Consider the following 22,703-nt stretch of genomic DNA (forward strand, 5'->3'; position numbering starts at 1 on the left):
ATTAATATCGATTATACTGTGAGAGTCAGAAATACTGTGGTTACCAACAATTATTTATTTTTTTCATTATTTTAAGGAAATTACATATATATTAGAATAACAAAGAAACCACATGCATTAATAAAATACAACACCACACAACTTTACCTTAGCATGAGCTTTCATCCGTTCAGCAGTAAACCTAGCCATAACTTTGTCTTCTGCTGTCATTGCGGTGTCCTTCTCACCAATTCTCCTGTCTAGAAACTTATTTGACTTGTTGAGAATCCGGTACTCTTGTAGAAGTGTTGCCTTTCTCTGTAAAAATAAACTGACGCAAATTAGTGCGATCTGATCCAGTAGAAGCAATTGCAATTTAACGTCATGCGAGGTCAAATAGAAAAGTGCAGTAGTTGGAAATATTACTATAATCAAATAAAGAAAAAGAAATACACTTTAAAGTTATAAGAATACTAGAGCTTAATGCCAGCAAAAACAAGTGAATGACTGGAAACAACAGGGATAGATGAGCACTAAGTCTACTTTTATGTTATCCGTCTCATAGTGTGAAGAATCCCGTCTACAAATATTGTGATTTTATAATTACTCAAAACCAGGGCTCGAATCTTTTTTTTTTTTTTTTTTTTTTTTTTTTAAACGAGAGGAGGGCTCTCTTAGGGGGACTTTTACAGAGCTTTCTACCTTTCTTTTTCACAGTGAGGTAACATATGTAAGAGAGTTATATAAAATGAGGGAAATATTCCCTGCCAAGGAAGAAATTCTTTTTCGATAAGCCGGAGAAATTTCTTGACGAGGCTCTTCCCGTTGACTCGAACCCTGCTCGAAATTGAAATTTATGGCTGAACGCAGCTAATTATTCTGATTATTAAATGATATAATTTATATAATTGATCAAATAAGAAATTCATTAATCTAACCTTCTTAATTGCTTTCGCTCTTGCTGTGCCTGGCAAACCTTTATCATGCTTCGATTTTCTTCCTAAAATATCATGTTTTTGGCGATTAAAATGGACTTCGAAAGGGTTTAATTTTTTCCCGCCAGGAGTCTTCTTATTTACAGCATCTGATAATCCTTTCTTATTTCTATTCTTTATTTTAGCCATTTTGTGACCTGCAAATAAAGATAAATAGAGATATATATTTAACAATATTAACATTCTTGTTCCTAGAAGAGACAGAATACCGCAGAACTTTCTTCTTCTAGTACATTTTGGGTATAGTATAAAGCTATTTCACTTACCATATTTACTCATGTATTTTGGGGATTCTATTTTCTAAAGGATAATTTGGAACTTTATTTTCTCTCCCTGTATTCCACGCAGTTTTTTCAGTATAGTATGAAATTTCCTTCCTTAAATATGGCACCTGTCTATTGGTTTATCTATGGGCAATTTTCAAATTTGACCGGTGTAGCATATCAGCAGTAAATTAGGATGACAGAAAGGGTACTGGGAGTATGCACTGATTGAATTGCAAAATGTACTTTAGTAATTCACGCGCGGAAACAAGTATACAAATGGGATACATTTTATTGTGATAACAGAAAGCATCATAGAATTATTGATTAAGAGATATTATATATATATTTTGGTTATGCTTAAGGTTTATCCTAATTGGGGTACATTGCGAGAGGTTTAGTATCTTAAACATAACCAACTCACTCCTATACTCCTGATAGAAAAGATATACATATTAATTAAACTAGGAAATTCTAGGCGTGAATAAAAGATTGATTTAATATTTCAGATTAGTTATGTGGTGTTGTGAATCGGTTTATGCGTTGAGACATTCTTGGCAGTTGACAGAGTTCTTAAGCACATACCTGAGTTTCTTGTTAAAGATATCGTCCCACGACTGTCACTCGAGGTCCAATCTCAGCACAAGTTCTTAATTTTTTTTTTTTTTTTTTGATTGACAAAACAGTAACTCTTCCAAACCTTATCTGATGAAGACTATGATGTTTGGAGTCTGAAGACAAAATGTGTTTCCAATATCCAAGTTACATCGAGACTGTCAACGATATAATGTCGGGTCACACTTCCCTATCCCGGAAATATCGTGAGATTATACTATTTCTTTTGCTGAGGTTGTTACCCAAAGTGACGAAGAACCACGCCATGACCCAGAAATTCGGGTTCATGTACAAATCGGAATTTGGTTCAGACGAAGAAATCTGTCAACGCAAGATTTATATAATGAGGAAGTTCATTATGTAAGTCAAACTACTGTCTTCAGCACATAAAACGAATTCGCACACAAATTACATATATTTTTGATCTGAATTTATGTAAAGGAATCTTTTCCTTGTTTTGTTCATCTTTAAGAATTAAATCTGAAACCAAAGTATAACACAAATAAAAGGTTTATAACTGGTCGGTTACAATATATATATATATATATATATATATATATATATATATATATATATATATATATGAGAACCTGCATATTTACGCACCCAATTCTTTCAGGGACCAAAACAGATTTTAAAACTCCGCAAATTACGTGAGCAATTATGGTAATTAATTATCAATATAACTATAGTATTCATCTATTTGCATATGTTCTATCAGTCAAGAATTAGTTATTTTCATAAACTTAAACTGCTTACTGCTCCAAGTGTTACTACAATTATTCCATACTAACCACCTACTATTTCGAACGCTGAACGGACAGGACATCCTTCTATTAGATGTGTAGTTGAAGTTAAAGAAGAAATATATTTCTACATAGAGCCGCGGTGGATTGCTGCTACAGCTGTTACTTTTGATGCGTCTGCATAAGGTGCCTGGTTCAATTTCAGCTCGCGCCAAATATACATATATATATGTGTGTGTGTGTGTATATACCTATCTTGAGATATTGTACTCACTATTTTTTTTTAAGTTTAACGTTCAACGATTGTGCTCCGAGGCTAAGGGAGACGGTAGTGATGATAATACAAGAAAATGGTCGAAGAAAGTGGGAAAACACGGAGGAACATCCCTTCTTTTTCAGTCAAAAAAAAAAAAAATAAAATGAAATATTTAAGTTTTACGTCCCACAATTATGCCGGCTAGGTTAAAGGAGACGGTAATGTTGAGAAATGAATGAAATCGTGGAATGAATAAAGTTGGAGGAAACGGGAGAACCCCGAGAGAACCCAAACACACGGTGTTTGAATATCACAAAGCTCATTTGGTACGAGCTGGGATCGAACCAAGGAGCCCATGCACCAGAGGTGAACGCTCTACCACTGACCTACTGCGGAGGAGGCATGAGTACAGTACTCACTTCTGGTGTGGTACGATGTTGTCCACCACAAACTTACTTGGCTGGAGATAGAACCAGGAAACCTACGCACCAGAGGTAAGCATTCTACCACTAAGCCACGGTGCCACTCTCGTAATAAAGAAAGTAATCAACCTGGCCTCTCTCACTATGGCTCGCTCGGCATTACTATGTGAATTAAGTATTAAGATTCAATAATCAAACGAACCAATCTGGCTGCTAACCCACCTATACCTACATGTGTGAGGCAGAGTCTTAGAACTTTACCGGTTAGGTCCTTTTTAGTGACCACATAGCACAGGTTGGTTTGTATTTTCTGCGTTCTAATTTTATGGCATATGTTCGGACGCTGTATTTATACGCAAATTGTGAAAAACTGTGATTTTTCATCAATTATTTCTGATGGCCCACTTCTATTTCATCTAGTGAGGTATGCTCTATTGTGGCAACGTGCAAGTGTTTTGGAGGACAAAATAGCGTGCAGTTGTTCCATAGTAAAAGTAGTAGTAGAAATAGGGATAGAAGTAGGGGTAGCAGTAGGAGCAGAAACGGCTTAGAAGCCCCGCAGGGGTTCTGTCCTAGACAGAAAATGGGCAAATTAAATACTTCCTTAAATTTTTTTGGACCTGTGTACAATCTAAGGATCCGTATAGTAAAACTGCACCCAAAATAGAAATAACAGTGAAAGATTTTTCAGCAATTATTTCGGGTAGTGTCTATACTGGACATGTACGTTTACAGATCCGGTGATTGAACCAGGACCCCACATACCAGAAGCACTACCATTAAGCCACCGTACACCCTGTTCCTCTTTCGAAATCAAAATTCACATTTCTTCCTTTTTTTTTTTAACAAAATTGTGCCATCAAAAATAGGATAGCAGCAAAATTACGATTAACTTAATATTACGTGAAATTGTCAATGAACTAATATATACTACCTTATTATTCAAAAAACTGTATTTACTTCTCATCACTTAAACACATGCACAGCACGCACGAAACGATGAGATTTTCATTTGTTATTTGTTATTGTCGACATCAGTTTTTTCTATGCATTTAAAAAGTACAACATTATTTGTAATTTCATATTTAACTACTATTTTCATTTTCTATGCATCTAAAATTTATATTAACAGTATTTTTCCCAAAACGAACATTTTAAATAGAAGCACAGAGAAAATAAGCTATTGTTGTTTTCTCTGTGATAGCTTAATAAATATTTACAAACGAAAAACAAATGAGTCAGCGATGCGATGTGTACCTGAAGTGTGGTATCGTGCGTTATGTTAATTTCGTTGACTAACGCTGGAGTGTTAGTTTTTGTTTTTGAACTAGTTAGCATTGTTTTCTTGAAAGTATGAAGACATTATCAGTTCATGGATATTGTGATTTAAACATTGTAGTGAATGGACGTCAAAAGCTACAAGAACTTAAACAGACGTTGAACAAGTTGTGTGAATTTGGCTACAAGGCAGCTGCAGTAAATACGATTTTGGATGAGGTAGTTTTTGAACCAAGAAAGAAGAAAAAGAAGGGTGAAGTACGTGAAATAACAGACATAATTCCTCCTCCTATAGAAAAACCGAGTGATTTAATATTTGACAAAAACTTTCGTGTGTTCAACAGGCTAACAGTGATTATCTCAGACCCAGCTCAAGCACATAAGCTCAGTCAGTCAGAGAATTTGAAGAAATATGACATTTTGGCAATGGTACCAACAACTCAAGCAATGTTTAATCACATTTGTACATCCCAGAATATCGATATTATATCTTTTCAACCAGAAAATAGGGATCCTATTAGATTCAATAGGAAAATGTACAATTTGGCAGTCGAAAGAGGTATATATTTTGAAGTAATGTATGCCCCAGCAATTAAGGATTCGTCAATGCGAAAAAATGTAATTACACTTTCTCATGTATACCATGCTATTGGGAAATCGAAGAATGTTTTCATTAGTAGCGGCGCTGATAATCCAGATCATATTAGAAGCCCTTACGATATTATGAACTTAGGTTTATTATTAGGATTAAATTCAGAACAGTCGAAACACGCAATTACAAGTGTCTGTAGATCTTTACTAATTAGGGCTGAAGGGCGTAAGTGTGGGAAGTGTGTTCTGTTTGCTACGCATAAGAATGACATCGAGGAACATGATGAATGGATGGTACCTGACAGTGAACATAAGGCTAAAAAGTCTAAACTAGATCTCTCTGTTGAAGAATTTATGGATTAATTGTAAAATACTAGAAATATAGCGGTTGTTTTTTAAACAAATAACATTTGTGTTATTCAAATGTAAGTAAATGTGATATGGTAATATCCTTTCCCCACTAAAATTATTTCCGTGCAGGTGTGCTTTTAACACAGCACTCGAAATAATGATTTAAAAATTATAAATTTTTCACTGATTTTCTTCTTATTGTTCTTCTAAGGTTTGGGCTTGGTAACATGACATTACCCCGTTTAGCAAAAAAAAAAAAAAAAAAAAAAAGTACCACCAGAAGTAATTTTTGTCTAAACTGCCGCAGATGGTGGCCCCGGGTAATACCCATATAAACCTGTTTTCAACGTTTTAATACTATTTCTCTGTATTTACTTTATTATACGTTACCAGAATTACCCCTGTTTCACTTCAGGCCTTCCCTATTCACTGTTTATTACAAATATTATTTTCATCCATTGCTCTTTCCTACATCCATATGCATCCACGTAGTACTCTGCGCAAAATTAGTACCATCGGAATGTTAACTGTTGTAAACTATACACTACCCAAATTACCAAGTATTATGTAAGTAAACTTATGGGGCATTTGGGAGTGCAGTCCGCGGTGCTGTTTGATTATACGGATCCACAGATTTTAAAATTTACAGACGACATTTGTAGTAGTATTTTAATAGAATAGCATGTAAATAACAAAATATGGTATGTTCTTACTTGTGAGATGCGTATGTACGTGAAAATGAAAGTCGTACCTGCTGTGATGTATTTGCCCATGAGGAAAATAGTGACGGATAGACAATTTCGAAAATTTACAGAATAAATTAGTAATGATATACTAATGTGGAGATTAGTAACAGGTAAATTTTCTTTGCATGTTTGTAAGTGAAAGTGTAAATGAAAGGACCAATCACACATCTTTGTATCGTGAAAGCAATGGTTTTCCACAATTTTCGCTTACGCTATACCCATCATCGCTGACGCGCCTGCTCCTTACGGACGCACTTCCTCGCTGCCGTTCGGGTCCCCTGCTGCGCTCCTGCCTTGACACAGTTAGATAGGATTCGTGCTTTTTAGGTGGGTTTATGCATAAATGAGGATTGTGGGAAAACACTTCATACGGCATAAAACAAATGGATTTTGTATTGCAAAGCTTTGCGACATTTCCATATCAGTTTGCACACTACCTTTACATAGCACTTCCTTTCATCGTGACTTTCTTATTAAATATTTTATGATACAGAGCGTACTTTTCATTTCCTACTTCTGCCTTATTGTACACTCATGTCCAAAATGATTGTCGCATATCTATAACTGTCTTCTTGTAAGGATATAATTTGATAATGATTTTGCAGGGTGTGTTTTATTACTTCTACAATCCTATTGCAAAATCAAATTGAAAACCTCTTATGTGTACTTTCAACATTTATGATCCCATACCATGGGATATCAACCAACATTTTGCCCCATTTCACTACATTTATCTCAGATGCAAATCACCTCTTACTAGTTTCCGTTCTACATTTGTGTTTTTCCTCCAGTACAACAGCATGCATATTTTACCTTAGTTAATGGCAATGGGTTTGAAACACTGTCATATTATTTTCTACTGCTTGTTCTCATATCGCTTTATTCCGCGAACTCATACAGTGCAGATTTTAACTTCGGTTTTCTCGCTGATTACTCAACCTACATTGATTACCATTACCTTTCCTCTCACTTTCATGATGACATTTCGTGTGATCCTCGTTATTTCTCCCAAAATTTTGTATTTTAGGGCTACCATCTGCAGGAGTTAACCCCGATTCTTTAGGATTTGCATATACATACGGTGTCCAGATGTATGGCATAAAAACTGGTGCAAAAACACAAATCAACTTGTGCTAGGTGGTTACCAACCACCACGAATGCCATCTAACCGAATCAGGCAGGACAAAGGTGTTGCTGCAGTAATGGTGGTAAGGGAGGGTAGTAAAAACTAGTGGTACGAGTTTCAATAGCACTTGTCATGGTTTCATATTACTAACACTTCACTTATAGAAATACAGCTTCTGTACTGTGCAGATATACGCCGCCGGTGGAAAACAGGATCTATCAGGTAACCAAGAAAGTTCGTGGGGCTTTTGAATACAGTTACTTTCGTTGCGTTAGTGTATTCAAATTGATTCCGATTACATCATATGGGGAGTCAGTGCCTCTGTTGTAAAGCGTTCATTTGATTGGGATCCCTGGTTCGATCCCAGCTCGCTCCAAGTAGGATTTGTGGTGGACAAACACCGTGTTCGTGGGTTTTTCCCGTTTCCTTCCACTTTATCCAATGTACCCGTACATTCATTTTTCATCACCACCATTTCCTTTAGCCTAACCGGCTGAATTAATATTCTTTTCAAACCTTATTCAGTAGAGAGTTGTTTCGCTATCGGTTTTGTAGGAAGCGCAGTATTCGAAAGAATATGTTGGAAAGGGAGGTTTTGAGGCCTATTTTCTTTTATGAGTACAGATTAGGAAACAAACCTCTCTGGGCTGCTAGAAAAATATGCTTTGCATTTGGAGAAGTGTCAATGAGGGAGCGGACTGGTACAGGCGTTTTTCTTCCGAAGACGAGAGCCTCGTGTTGGTAGTCCATCTACCCTCGACAAAGTCCAGCTGGAGTAGGAAATCAAGCAGAATCCTCATCAAACCTTCTAGGAGCTTGCACACAGGCTTGGAGTATGAGACGAAACCATTTCGGTCACATTTTTATGACCTTGAGACGAAATGGAAGCTAAGCAAGTGGTTTCTCATGTCTTCTCTAAGGGAACAAACTCCAACGGTTGACAATTGCTTGTCGTTGCTGTCGCGCCATAATAAAGCCTCTTTTCTGGACCAAATCTTGACATGTGACGAAAAATGGATTATATACAAGGAGTATACGAAAGTTGTGAGCAACATGTTTTGAAACCGTAATCTTTAGTTGCAAGTGAAACCAAGTATATCATCTCAAATCTACAGACCTTTCTTCCCAGACGTTGACGCTGTTTGTTGCTAGCACGTGACCACAGGCAGGATTTCCAAAATGGCGGCCAGCGATGTTTCGTTTCGACAGTGTGCTGTGATTGAATTACTTGTTAAAGAGGATCAATCTGCTTCTGAAATTCACCGCAGACTGCAAGGTGCCTATGGAGATGTGTACCTGCAGTGCTAGGGGACGGGTGAAACATTTTAAGAATGAAACACGAGAATCGAAGATGAGCCTCGCAGGGGGCGCCCTTGAACTGACCCCACGGAACGCAACAAGGTAAGGGTTGATGAGCTGATTAGGGGACATAGACATATCACTGTGAATGAAATCGCTGCAAAACTTGGTGTTGAACATAGTGCGGTGCAACAAATGTACAGCTTAGGTCATCGTAAGGTTTGTGTGCCCGTTGGGTCCCACATTTATTAACTGAGGACCACAAACGTCAAAGACGAACCATTGCCCAAACCCTTCTTCACAGATGACTTTTTGACGAGTATTGTGATTGGAGATGAAAACTGGTTCCATCATTACAGCCTTTCCAATGCTAATGGAAAAAAAGTATAAGAAATCACGACGAAAAAATATAGGAGGTTTTGTGAAGTTGTGAAAAAGGAACATTTCAATTATCCAATAACTAGAAACGAAAAAGAAAAAAAAATCACATGGAAATTACACCAATTGTTATATGAACATACGTTCTACTTTAAATATAACTAAATGGGTAATTATCTCGTTGCAAAATTTTATACGAGTTTATTAGAATTTTTGTACGTAGCTCACTAGTACTAAGCAACGACCATAGTGAAAGTGTATAAAGGAGTTGTAAAAGTCAAAAGTAAAACTCAATACAAAATTCATTTTTAAAAAATTACAAAACACGTGATACAATGAGTTGGTTTGTTAAGTATCTAAATACACAATTGCACACAGAACTTAGTGCATCTAAGGACATATATCCAACAGTTACACCTTAATTTTCTTCAGTGCCTGAATATGCTTATTTGCCATCTTCCGTTTCTCTTTATACTGCTTGTCTTGCATTTTCTGTATTTTTTTTTTTTAAATTTATTTCCTGTTCCATTTTGTAGGTGTATAAATACTTTTTGCGCTAACTGTGTATTATCTTGTGTGATTATCTTTAGACAATACATAGGAAAGAAAGAAACAGAGAAAAGTCTCCATTCAACCACCCTACAGTGGAGACAAAAGGCCCTTCAACCGTCCACACCTTATTTCCTTGTTATTTTCATAAGTGGAAGTAACAATAGGTTTCGCAGGAGTTTATAGGAAGAGATGTAAATATATAGGAAAAATAGGAAATAAAGGAGCATTGGAAAGCCTCTCGTTATGAACCTGGAACAAAACGACAGAGTATAGAGTGGCACCACTTAAATTCGCCACCGAAGAAGAAAGCGAAAACAGTGCAATCCGTAAGGAACGTTATGGAGAGCGTCTTCTGGAATGCACAGGGTTGCATTCTGGTTGATTTTCTTTCTTGAGCCTGGTCAAACCATAAATTCTGCCCGCTACATTCATACACTTTTGAAGCTCTCGTGATAAACGTCCTGGAAAGATCATCCTTCAACAGGATAATGCGCGTTCGCATACTGCACGTGCCACTAAGGAGCAGATCAGGAGATTCGGGTGGGAAACACTTCCACATTCTCCCTGCAGCCCTGACATCTTTTCGGTTTTGTGAAGGAGCAGATGCGAGGCCATCGCTGCGAGACACTGGAGGATATTCGGCAGTGTGTCAGTGTCTACGAGCAGCTGGAACGGAATTCTATCGCGAGGGTATTTTCAAACTTTCAGAACGATAGGAAAAATGTGTGCAAAAAACCGGAGGCAATGTGGAAAAGTGAAAGAAAGGTCTGTAGATTGAGATTATATATTTGGTTTCCCTTACAAATAAAGATTACAGTTGTGGAAAAAAATGGACACGACTTTCGGTATGCCCCTCGTATGATAACTGGAAGAGAAAGCATCATTAATCTATTTCTAGTTCTGTCTCATTGGCCGCTAAACCGGACATTCACCAAAACGAAGGTAATGCTGTGTGATTAGTGGACCAGCGGTGGCATAGTCCACTATGAATATCTAGAAAGCGCAAGAATCTTAACAGCCGAGATCTACTCGTCACAATTGCAAAGAGTTTCAGCTGCACTGCTCCTGAAGTAGTCAGCACTGGTCAACAGAAGAATTCTCCTCCACGATCTTGCCAAACCTCATACAGCAAAGGTGACCGAAGAGGCGATCAAAACACTGGGCTGGGAAGTTCTGCCTCACTCTTCCTATTACCCGGCCGTCGCCCCATTGGACTATTACCTGTATTTGGCCATAGATAACCACCTGCGGGAACAGCAGTTCCGAAAACGCAACGATGCCACAAAGCCTGTATCACAATTTTTGGACTTCAGCATTTATAAGCCTGTATCTTCATTGGGAACATATCATTGAAGCCAATGGTAATTATTTCGAAGAATAAAATGGTTGTTTAAGATTTTTGTGGGATGTTACATGAGTGACTAAAACTGCACCATGTTGGGATAATTACTACTGTATTCTTCTTGTGTAAACTTTGGATCTGGTACGTGAATTCTTAATGGGCATTCTTAAACGTGTCTTCAGCCGTGTAAACTTTATGGTCATTCTGTGACCACCTGTCAATATTTCAAATAGCATTAATAACTTCCAAGATCAATTTGGATAGCTGTTTCCAGTGGAGAGAATGAAAATCTGTGTATGATACAAATAATCGTACTCAAACTGTCGTTCCAGAATTTGTTTTGTTTTACAACACATTTGTTATGTTAAATTTGAACTTTAAGGGAATCAAATTAAATAAATTTCAGAAAACGAATTATCCTGATTAAAATTTTTTAATATTTTCAATAACAATTCTAAAAACAATTTCTTTGTCGAATTACATATACACTCTTCATACTCATTGGTGCACCAAAGTACGAATACATTTCCTGAATTGTCAGAATATTATAACAAAATGTTATAAAATGCAAAAGAAAATGCATAGTACATATAATACAAGTACATGCGAAAGCATTCCTTGTCACTGATAATTTATTAGCATTAATACTGTAACTTTAGTTTACTACATAGCAGATTACCAACATGTTTAGCTATTTGATACTGATTGTTGTGAAAGGATATGTAAGAAACAAATATCGTAATAAGTTTAGTTTTATCATTAGCTAAGCTAATAATCAGCAATATAGCCCAATATATATTCAAAATAATTTTCTTTTTCCAATCAACAATGGACATAAATTATTTTATTCGACGAAATTTTTACTTATGTGTAACAACTACAGATTTGGTATATACTTATAGCATCCACATTGTAAGATAACAGTTTTCATGATTTTTTTCTCAATATTCCTATTTGCGATTTTCGTGTTTACATACAGTTACAGAGCAACATGTGGAGAAAAGACGAAATTTTTTAAATCACATTATTCTCACTATATCGGTCGAAGACAAAATATGTTGTTCTGCTTCATTTTCTCGAAAAACATTTTTAATTTGCACGAAATAATGGATTGTGTATCTAGTGAATATGACTCGCAAAGTAGCATTTCCAACTTGAAACTCAGTTAAACTTCAGACTTCAGAGGGAGTAAATAAGGGCCTCGCAGACCCCACATTGCGTGAGGACATCAAGCCATCAGGGGGACCCCGATTCGTAAAGTAGGACGTAGAGAAGGGGCCCCGCTCCACGCTGTCTGCAGGGAGGCCACCAAGCCTTTAGTTACGCCACTGTCAGACTTTCCATCATGTCAAATGAAACTTCCAGTTTAAGATCTAGAATTATTACATCTCGCAACCACGGAAACGAAATTTAAATCAAGAAACAAGAACTACTTCCTAATCTACATCATTAGTAATTGATGGCTTTTCATACGAAAGTTAAATGCAGAATCAAGAAACTTATAACGCTGCACTTGCTTAAATAGAAAAGATTTAAGAAGAAAAACACGTTAATAATTAGATAATTCCATAAACTTTATGTATAAACAGATAAACCCTGGCCTACCTTTGAAGAATACTAAGGTGAAGCAATAAATCTAGTGCATTGAGTTTGTGTACACATAGTCGCTTTTCTAATACGGGTTCATTGCTAAGTAGATTGCGCAATTAGAATACAACTTTCTCTATATTTAAACGGAAAGACTTATTTCTATACGTAGTTATTTAATTCTTACAACTGTTTCTAGTTCATAGATTAACTAATAATTCAACGTCCCTTTTCAGCAACGGAGCGATAAGATAGTATTTAGTACCAACTGCTTAAAGTGGGATAGTATTTAGTACCAACTGCTTAAAGTGGGAATCGAATCACTTCACTCACGTTGTATTCGAAGCAAAAACCCCCACCGGGTATAAAATACATGATCACGCGCACAGAAAGCATACATGCAAGTCACGAAAAAAAAAAAAAAAAAAAAAAAACTATAGTTTATACACATGCGAAAGACAGTCAGGGTAACGTCAAGTAACAAGTAAATTTCTAATGTAGGGAAATAGCTGATACACACAAAACTGCATTTAAGTGTATGGGTTTTTGTTACACTTCAGAAAGAATTATTATTGTTATCACAAAACAGAACACACAGTCTTGGAATAGACTATGTTATACATTTAATATTTGACATAGATACGAATACTTAAAAAAAGTAAGCTCTTAATTATGGGCCATTATATTAATTTGTTGTACTACATAAGAAATGGAAGCGTTAACGTAAATATTTCATGGTATTTTATGTAAGTATTCCTTCAGTTAATATTGATTAATTACAAAACTGTATTATTACAGATATGCAAGAAATAATAGAACGTTGGGATTTTTTTTTCTACCTTTACCTTAGAAAGAAGTTAAAGATATATATAGTACAGTATAACCGTTTAAAACATGAAGAAAACCATGTATTTGCGAGTCTGACAGGATCAAGTATCTAGTTTCAATAATAACTGAGGTTTCAGCAAGTCAGATTAAAATTTATGTTTCACAGAAACCTAGGTACATCATAATTACAAACTAAACTTTTTTTTTAAAAGTTGATTTTGAGTTTAACGTTCCGTTCAGCAGCAAGGCTATATGAGACGTGAATCTACTGATTAACGTGGAATCCGAACCCCATGAGCTTCTGCCGGGAATCAAACCCGGGTCCCCCACGCCAAAGGCGCGTGCACGAACTTTTTTACTAGCACTAAAACTGAACGGGTATTAGATCAGATGACGACAATGAAATGTCGACCGTTATGATGAAGGAATAAGAGAATTAACCTATTCTTTCATTGTTGGTCTTTACATGCAATGGAAAAAAAAAATGGTTTTGATTGTGTGTACAGTATAGTTTCAGTTCCCAGAATGCATATTCATCAAAAGAAGCAACTTTTCATGGTCCAAATAAATTATATTAAGTAAACCAAGTTAAAAATTCAAGTGAAAGAGAACATAGTACTATGAATTACTCAGACCGTGCATCACCTCTCAACACTATTATTCCTAACTTCCTGGACAACATGTCGCCATTTCCACGCCGCTCATAACAGATCGCTGCAAATATTTTGTGTACCTCCCTCGGGAATCAAACACGAGAATTCGCACAGCATCGGACATAAGAGAAGCAGAAATATTTTCATTATTTATCATAAATTAATAATAAAGTAGATTTTAGAGTTGTTTTACTTATGATTCTGGCTATTCCAGTTTACGACAAATAAATTTTCTTGTATGAAGGTACTTTTGGAAGGTCCGAAGAAAATTCTCTTGTATGTTACTGACTACGCTACGCGAGGACACAAGTTAATAGATACATTGCAAATAACAGAGCGAGATGTAATGAAAGCATTAGTTCCACATAGTGCTATGGAACCTGAAAATATCGCAAGTTATATAATAAAAAGCTATAAAGATGGTTTAGTACCAATACTTGTCATATTACGTAAGATTTCATTGCAACAGGCAGACCTATTACCTTAATTTATTAATGTATTTAGTAAAATATTCGAAAGTATTATTCAAGATTATTTCCAATTTAACATAAAGTGTCACTTACATGAGTCCAAACATGCTTTTCTTAAAAATAAATCTAGTCACCAACCAGCTCAAGAAATATCAAAGGCTGTCATCAGGATCACAGTTATGTTATAGATTTAACAAAAAACTTTCTGACTGTGCCAACATTCTATTCTACGAGATAGAAGCTACCTACTAGAAGGCTGCATAAATAGTTTGAGAATTTTTTAACAGGAGAACATTTGAAGTAAAAACAGATATGACGTTTTCTAATATTGGTATAACTCAAAGAGGAATACCACAACAATCTTCCATGAAACCTTTATTATTCTCAATATTTATGAACGATTTGCCTGAATTAACAGATAATTTCGGTATTTTCATGTATGTTGACGATTTAAAATTGTACAAAGATGTTAGAATTATGACGTAGATGATCTTCAAAGCTCCTTAGATGCAGTAGTCAAGAGCTGATAACATATATAAAACAGAAACAATGTCATACACGAGGAAAACTAATTATATGGTGACTAGATATAATATCAATGGTGTAAACCTAGAAAAAGTTAATATATGAGATTTAGAATTAGTATTTGACGAAAATGTAAAATTAACATTTAAAGATGCTACGAAGCTTTTAGGTTTCCTTTTAACACAATACAGGAATTTTAAGAATACTGACGCATGTAATTTGTTGTACAAGGTTTTAGTTAGGACACTAAATTAGAGTACACATCTGTAGTTTGGAATTCTATAGCCGAAGTATACTTACGTAAGATAAAGCAGACTCAAAGAAAATTCATTAAACTAGATATGATGTTACTGCTTTCACGTATGAATAATGGGCAATAATTTTAAACCTTGACTTACTACCTCCATAGACACACCAGTAAAATAGCCGTCTGTTAAATGGCCAAACATAAAAATCTATAAATTGTCCAGCATATATCTAGAATGGTTCTCAGATTCAGAACAAGACAAAGAATGATATACGTCAACAATAGTAATAAGTCTTGAAATAGGTTATTAAGAAATTACGGGGAAAATACGACATGATAGTGTAAGTAATGTAATAAGAAATCTCAATGTCTGGTATGAAATTGTAGAAAAGTATTTTTTTTTTTTTAAATCTGTATCCTTGATGTTCTTGTAGTTGTATTTAGTTATTAATTTGACATAATGCGGTATCTGGCATATTGCCACGTTTCTCAAATATACTATTGGACCATTCCATCTGAAATCAACAAATCAAGGTGGCTCATGTGTATTTGATTTTTTTTCAAATTTTGTACAAATGTTATTGTATCCAAACATACCACAACTTTCAAAGTTTACAGCTCTACCTCAAAGGGGGCTGCTGTAGCAGCCATTCGTAATTTAGGGGTTTTGTGGAAAAAAAAAAAAAAAAAACGTAAGTCTGCCTTCAACTTAAAATACTAAAACCGCTGGAACTCTGGAGATATTAAAGCTATTTGAAAATCGTTTTCACTAAAAGAATCTTAGAATTTGTAGCATTTAGAACATTCTGTGACTAAATTGCAGGAATATGTCCGTTTTTAGAACCAGGTTTGACTAAAATACCATGCTCCTTTCTGATCTTCTGGGCTTTACGAACGAGATACTCGGTTGTTTGAAATGTTTCAACAGTTTTCATAGTCGTCCATGATTTTGGAACTAATGACAGAATCCGAGTCCTTTCAGCAATGGTACTTGGAGTTTCAGATTTTTGGCACAATTCATTTATTTAGTCACCTCAGTCTTGACAATTATAAACATTTTTAACATGGAAAATGGAAACAGTCATTGAAAATTTGGGGGGTTTGTGCAAAAAGTGCATAAATCCGCCAACTCACGTTGTGTCATATTTCTTTTTCTTGAACAAAGAAACACCAGAACTACTTATTTTGAAAATTTGTGGTTGATGTTAGGTGGGCCTTTTTTCAGAAATAACTGCCAAATTTTGAGATTATTTTTTTCTTCTTTGTTTCTCTTTGATGATGAAATTCATATGCTTAACCCGACTTCAGAAGTTCATTACAAAATGTTTTAAATACTACAAATTCTAAGATTGTTTTAGTGAAAACCATTTTTAAATAGCTTCAAAATCTCCAGAGATCTTGCGGTTTCAGTACTTTAAGTCGAAGGCGGACTTAGGTGATTTTTGCGCAAAGCCCCCAAATTTCGAATGGCCCTTACAGCAGTCCCCTTTGAGATAGAGTTGTAAAATTTTACAAGTGTGCTATGAAAGGATAGCACAATACATGTACAAAATCTGAAGAAAATTTAAAACATATGAGCCACATTTCAGTTTCAAATTTGGTGATTTCATATGGAATGACTCTATTACTATTTACAATTAACGTTATGGTTTTGTTTACATTTCTATATAATGTGACTAAAAAACAGGGAAATAACAGCATCCATGATATACAAAATGTTCCCGAGCAAAGCACACTAGAGGCTTCAAAACTACTTTTCTAAAATCAAAAAAAATGGTTCCGCGGCGCCACTTCACACCGCAAGGTCTGCAAATCGTCGCCACTGTATGCAAAATTATTCGATGTATAACTTTAATCATCTTTATCAACGATAAAATAAATCCTAGTATTAATTCGATAAGACTGAATTTTTCATAAAATAGAATTATAAATTAATATTCATGCAAGTACAACATATAAAAATGTTAATGTCCCAGGTGCTCTTTGAAAATTTTATGCATTCAGGATACTGTAGTGAACTTTAACATAATACAATTATTAGCGGCAACGTTGAGTATTTTATTTTATATTAATTAAGAACAGCGTACGTGTTTGATGTATCCAGTTAGACAAATTAGTACGCGAAACTGGCTACCTTTTATACTGATCTGATAAGATTCCATATTATTTACTCTTAAACTAACATTTATAATCCAATAAAAAATACAAGTACATATCTCATAAACTTATGTCTTAATTACATAATTAATAACAAGTATCGTAGATTAACATTCAAGCTTTTAAAAATATAATGTTGACACACTATTATTCTTCAGGAACAATAGTATTAAAGTAAATTATCTGAACAATAACCATTTATATTTATTTGTTACAATTGTTTATGCATGATTTGAAGCATTTATTATAACTGTCAAGTTTATAAAAGCTATTTAATACTAATGAGATTTACCTTCTAGAAGTATGTACCGTGTTTGCCGGCGTGTAAGATTTTTTTCTTTCTTTCTTTGAGAATAATTCCAGAAATAGGAGAGAATCCACCTTATACGCCAAAATAGAGATTGTAAATATTCCAATATCAATAAGTAATCCAGACTTAGATAGATAGATAACAGCACTACGGCTTCGTACACAGTTTAAATGTGCTTTGGATACATTGCTTTATTTACCGTTTCATAGTATGAATGCTTTTCTCTGAATGCACATGTGCTTTAACCATTCTCACACGCGTTCGATTCTACATGTAGTTAAACATTGTAAGCTTCGCTTATTTTTCTAGCTCGAATAATAATAATAATAATAATAATAATAATAATAATAATAATAATAATAATAATAATAATAATAATATAATAATAATAATAATAATAATAACTTTATAATATACTGAAAATACAGTGTGTCCGTATAAAATGTGTACACTGTTTAATATTTTTTATTTTACATTTAAATGTTACACTTTTTAACAGCTCAGAACTGTTAAAAATAGCATTTCTAGCACCTTCCCACTATCATCGCGACATAAGAGCCTACCTTGACGAACATATACTGAACAGAGATGGATTGGACGATAAGGCAGTATTAAGTACCTTCCACGCTCACCGGATTTGACCCCTATGGACTTTTTTTTTTTCTTTCTTGTGGGGAAATGTCAAGTACAACGTTTATAGTATAGAACCAGCTACAATCAATGAGATGAAAGCAACCATTGAAAACGAATGTGCCCAAATACTAACTGCAATGATTAGGAACGTTTTGGATTCCATCCGTCAGCGTTATTAGCTGTGTCTGGACCACAATGGCTAACAATTTGAACACTTTTGATAAATAGCTGGTGTCTACATTTGTTCACATTACATCTGAATTTTGAAACTTTCCCGTATCATAATAATTACCAGTATTACAATCATTAAAAGAGTGTATACATTTTATTGGGACACACTGTACATTGAATACACAAAATGGGATGCATAATGGACAAACACGGTAATTGTTACTCAATAAAATACCTTCAAATTCATATTTCGTTTTACATAAGACATAAATACTTTCGTCAAGATTCAAATGAGAACACATTATTATGCAGATAAATATTTTGCATTCATGGATATGATTTAGTTCTTTTTTTGGAAGTTATGAGTTATTCTTACGCTTTGCAAAACAGACCTAACATAATTACTAGTATATTTTCCCGTCTCCATCATTATTTTTAATTCTGTACTTCCTTATGGACAGAAAATAGCATAATAATAAAAATGTTTTGAAGTTCCGCGTTCCTTTTCTGCACCAAAGCTACCTGAACATGGACCCACACCTTATGTGAAATCTAAATTACAATGACGCTTGCACTAGGAACAAAACACAACCTTTCTTCACCAAAGACGCTGACCATGTAGTCAGGAACGAGATTTAATTGTAAAATAATTATAATTGTACTTTGTGTACATTCACAGTCAAAATTATAATTTCAGGGTGTCTATCGGTCACTATCCAGAAAAAGTCACGAGATCAGAAAATAGTCATGAAAGTCAAGAAAAGGTCACGAAATTTAACTTCTGGGTCACCATTTTTTTTTTTTTTTTTTTTTTTAATCTGTACATATAGAAGTACAGACTGGAAAATTTTGTTCTATAAAACGTCAAAATTCAGTACTAAAAATGTCTATGGTCGGCTTTAGACGCTAGCAAAGCATACTTCTATCGCATGCATGAAAATTCGGCCTAATTCGCTCTTGAGAATAATACGAAATGTTATGGTTTGGTAAAGAAAAGGCCACGAAATTTCATTTTGGAATTTTAGTAGACTTCCTGAATTCGGATGGAATACCAAATATTAGATTATCAGGTCACAATTTTAACTGTACCAGTATAGTCACTGTTTTACGTTATTTCCGTTATTGAAAATTATTTTGTTCATCAAATTATCATACATTAATTTATTTTCAACACATTGCAGCACTTGTTACCTTTATAAGTAAAATTTTGTCTACAAATAAGCAAGAGTCGTAGCTCTATTAACGTTGAAAACAAATGACTTCTAACAAACGAATTTAGTAATTTGGAGATAATAAGTACCACGGAGAAATTACTGTTTTATCATCGTAATTGACGGAACATAAATTACTCATGATGACTGAAGAATAATATTCCCACGAGGAATAAAGGGAAATATTTTATTTCCATTTTAACAAAAGTCTAAACACAGAATACCTTTATACATATCTTGACTGAGCACACTGAAGGTACCAAATAATAAAGTCAATTCTACAAGTAATTACTATTTATAGAAAATATTTCTCAATATTTAGGCTCAACTCTACAGGTTTGTTCACCAAGTATTAAATAGTTTTTATTTTTAAAGAGTGCAGGAACTGAAATGCAAAGTACGTTTCCAATTTACCACTGTTAAAAGACTTAAAATTTTACTGAGCGGTAGCTTTGTCAGACCATGGTTTCGAGATACAGACTCAAATTCAGCCGAAATAATTTCTATAAACAGAGAATACAAAAGATTGATCTTAAAAGTTTCGTACTCCGACATAACCCAGGTTCATTGTAAAGTAAAAACTGTAACGTTATTATATTGTCATTATTTCGTAGTCAACTACCATTCTCCTTCTTCTTTACAAAATTACAAACATGTTAATGGTCAAATCTCTATGACCGCAAGTGTTGATCGGTTTATGTAGTTTCTGGTGACATACGAAACTGGCTAGAACTCCTTCGTAGCTAAACTCGGATTTGTTCCATGGAAAAATGCAGTTCTAATTCACCTATAGGTCCACGTCTCATGCAACTTTGGCACTGGACAGAGAGGTTAAAATTTAAACAAATAAAAATGAGCAACTACCAACAAGGATTATGGGATTTTATCTGACAAATGTTCACACTCAAAGAAAAGTTTTGCACCAATTTTTGCTTATAGAATCTATCCTGTAGTTAATCTAATCTTTTTCTGTACATTTATGTATAAACTACTGCGAGAGACATAACTTTTATACCGGGTGAATATACACCCTCATCAAAAATGGATATATTATATATATATATATATACCATTTGTGGAGTGCGTGTTGTCTCAATCGTAGATTGCTCATCTGGCACGTAGGGTCCCTGATTCGATCCTAGTTTGCGCCAAATTGATATTGTGTGGACAAACATTGTGTGAGAGGAGAAAAAGGATAATCTTTCAGTTTAACGCCCCACGAATTACGTTCCTTATGCTAAAGAAGACGGATGATTCAAGTAAGTGAATGATAATGGAATGTGGAGTGGGAGGAAATGGGAATATCCCGAGGAAACCCACGCACACGATGTTGTTTACTTGGCCCGAGATCGAACCAGGAACCCGACATGCCAGAAATGAGCGCTCTACCACTGAGTCACCGCCCCCCCCCCCCTCCCTCTGTGTATAGGAAAGTTTTCTCTGTTCATTCCTACCATTTCATTTATCATCATCGGCACTGTCCCCTTAGCATCGGTGCATAATCATAGTAAATTAAACTCAAAAGAACGTTCATTAAAAAAAATGTTAATTCGATTTTCTTTGATGTAGAAAGAACGTACTCTCTCTACGTACTGAAAACTGTATTCCAATCCATTCGTAAGCTACTGACCAAACAACATACAGGACGTGCATATAATATTTACTAATGATTGAACATAGACCACGTTAGCTGTAGCTTCATGTCTCATAGCTTCAGAACTACAAAGATACGTGTTCGCCACGTATACACAAACATAAGCAGAGAACAGCTTCGGACCACGAATGTACAGTCATATTACCAAAAACACTTCAGAAAGAGAAGCAAAATTCATTTCCTTTTTATAAAGACAACTCAAACCAAATATTACTACTTAGATTCAATATAAACAGCGAAGGTGAATGATACAAAAAAATAAAATAAAAAAAAAATAACCGTACACATATATTAAATCGGTAGCTTTAACTAACTATATAAAAGAACTCACATCTATATCTATTCTTGAACTTACACATATAAAAATTAAAAAAAAAAAAAAAAAAAATGATACTATAATTTCTAAATATGGTCACTGCCTTCGTTAAACAAACATGTTCTTTTGCTTGTTAAGTTGTTTGCTTTTGCATTTGAGTAACTATTATGCACCACTCTACTTAAACCGAAAGTCAAAATGATCATGCGTTGTTTAGTCTCGTTTTCCCTATTGATTGCCACTATTTTTCATCTTCGTTCAATCAAACATACATCTAACATACAGAAGCGACTACGACATGTTGGACACGGACATTTCGAGCCAAGCCATGTTTCTGGATGATTCTGGTTTTGTCTTGATGCAAACCTACATAAAGAAAGAAAATAAGTTCGTATCAGTGTGTTATGAACTAAGAGTACTAAAATAAATAGTGATTAAAAAAAGTAACTGTTCGAACGTATGTTTAGTTATTTATTAGGTTGGTGTAAATAACATGTCCTTTGTGACATTAGCTGGAAAACTCATCCCAGCCACACGCACATGGGTGGACTACGATCATTCGTTTAACGTCTCAAACTGTATACATCCACCAGACAGGTTAGAATAGACACACAGAAAGTAGTAGGTAGTGGAAAAGGATCGTAGATAACACGTAACTGCGAGGGAATTTTCTTTACGAAATCAAACTGGGACATTCTATGTACACTCATGTCCAAAATGATTGTCGCATATCTATAACTGTCTTCTTGTAAGAATATAATTTGATAATGATTTTGCAGGATACTTTTAATACTGATACTATGTCTATAGTCGGGAAATGTATATTTGTGGTAAATTTCATAAGGGAAAGAATTATAAATACGAAAATTAGAATGAGTAAAACAAAATGTTGCTAAATGGACAAGAAAGTTTTATTTTCATTTTATTGTTCTTATTTACTGCTCTTTTGACATAAAATTTGCCACATACATGTCTTTGCCGATTATACACATACTAACATTA

General features: G+C 34.7%; 3 protein-coding genes across 5 annotated transcripts in view; 1 reads left to right on the forward strand and 2 right to left on the reverse strand.

Annotated features, from left to right (window-relative positions):
- The window catches only part of LOC145667081 (nucleolar protein 14-like), a 42,073-nt gene extending 37,409 nt beyond the window's left edge, over positions 1-4,664 (reverse strand). For 2 of the 3 annotated variants that reach the window (XM_081734798.1, XM_081734796.1), the window contains exons 1-3: positions 4,211-4,357; positions 918-1,111; positions 148-297 (exon numbers count right to left, since the gene is read on the reverse strand). In XM_081734798.1, coding sequence (XP_081590924.1) covers positions 148-297; positions 918-1,103 — 336 coding nt within the window. In that variant the 5' untranslated portion in view covers positions 1,104-1,111; positions 4,211-4,357. Of the gene's footprint in view, positions 1-147; positions 298-917; positions 1,112-4,210; positions 4,358-4,533 lie in introns of those variants that run through there. The other variant, XM_081734797.1, reaches the window with a different exon arrangement.
- Positions 4,630-5,545, forward strand: Rpp30 (ribonuclease P protein subunit Rpp30). Its single transcript, XM_081734799.1, has one exon. The coding sequence runs from the start codon at positions 4,630-4,632 to the stop codon at positions 5,506-5,508; it is 879 nt and encodes a 292-aa protein (XP_081590925.1). The 3' UTR covers positions 5,509-5,545.
- Positions 5,546-11,353: 5,808 nt separating this feature from the next.
- Positions 11,354-22,703, reverse strand: part of LOC145667083 (E3 ubiquitin-protein ligase TM129) — a 46,687-nt gene continuing 35,337 nt past the window's right edge. Inside the window, exon 6 of the mRNA XM_081734800.1 lies at positions 11,354-22,067. Coding sequence (XP_081590926.1) covers positions 21,950-22,067 — 118 coding nt within the window. The 3' untranslated portion in view covers positions 11,354-21,949. The remainder of the gene's footprint in view (positions 22,068-22,703) is intronic.

The sequence above is a fragment of the Thermobia domestica genome, chromosome 12 (genome assembly GCF_964235325.1).
Source record: "Thermobia domestica chromosome 12, izTheDome1.hap1.1, whole genome shotgun sequence".
Taxonomy (NCBI): Eukaryota; Metazoa; Arthropoda; class Insecta; order Zygentoma; family Lepismatidae; genus Thermobia; species Thermobia domestica.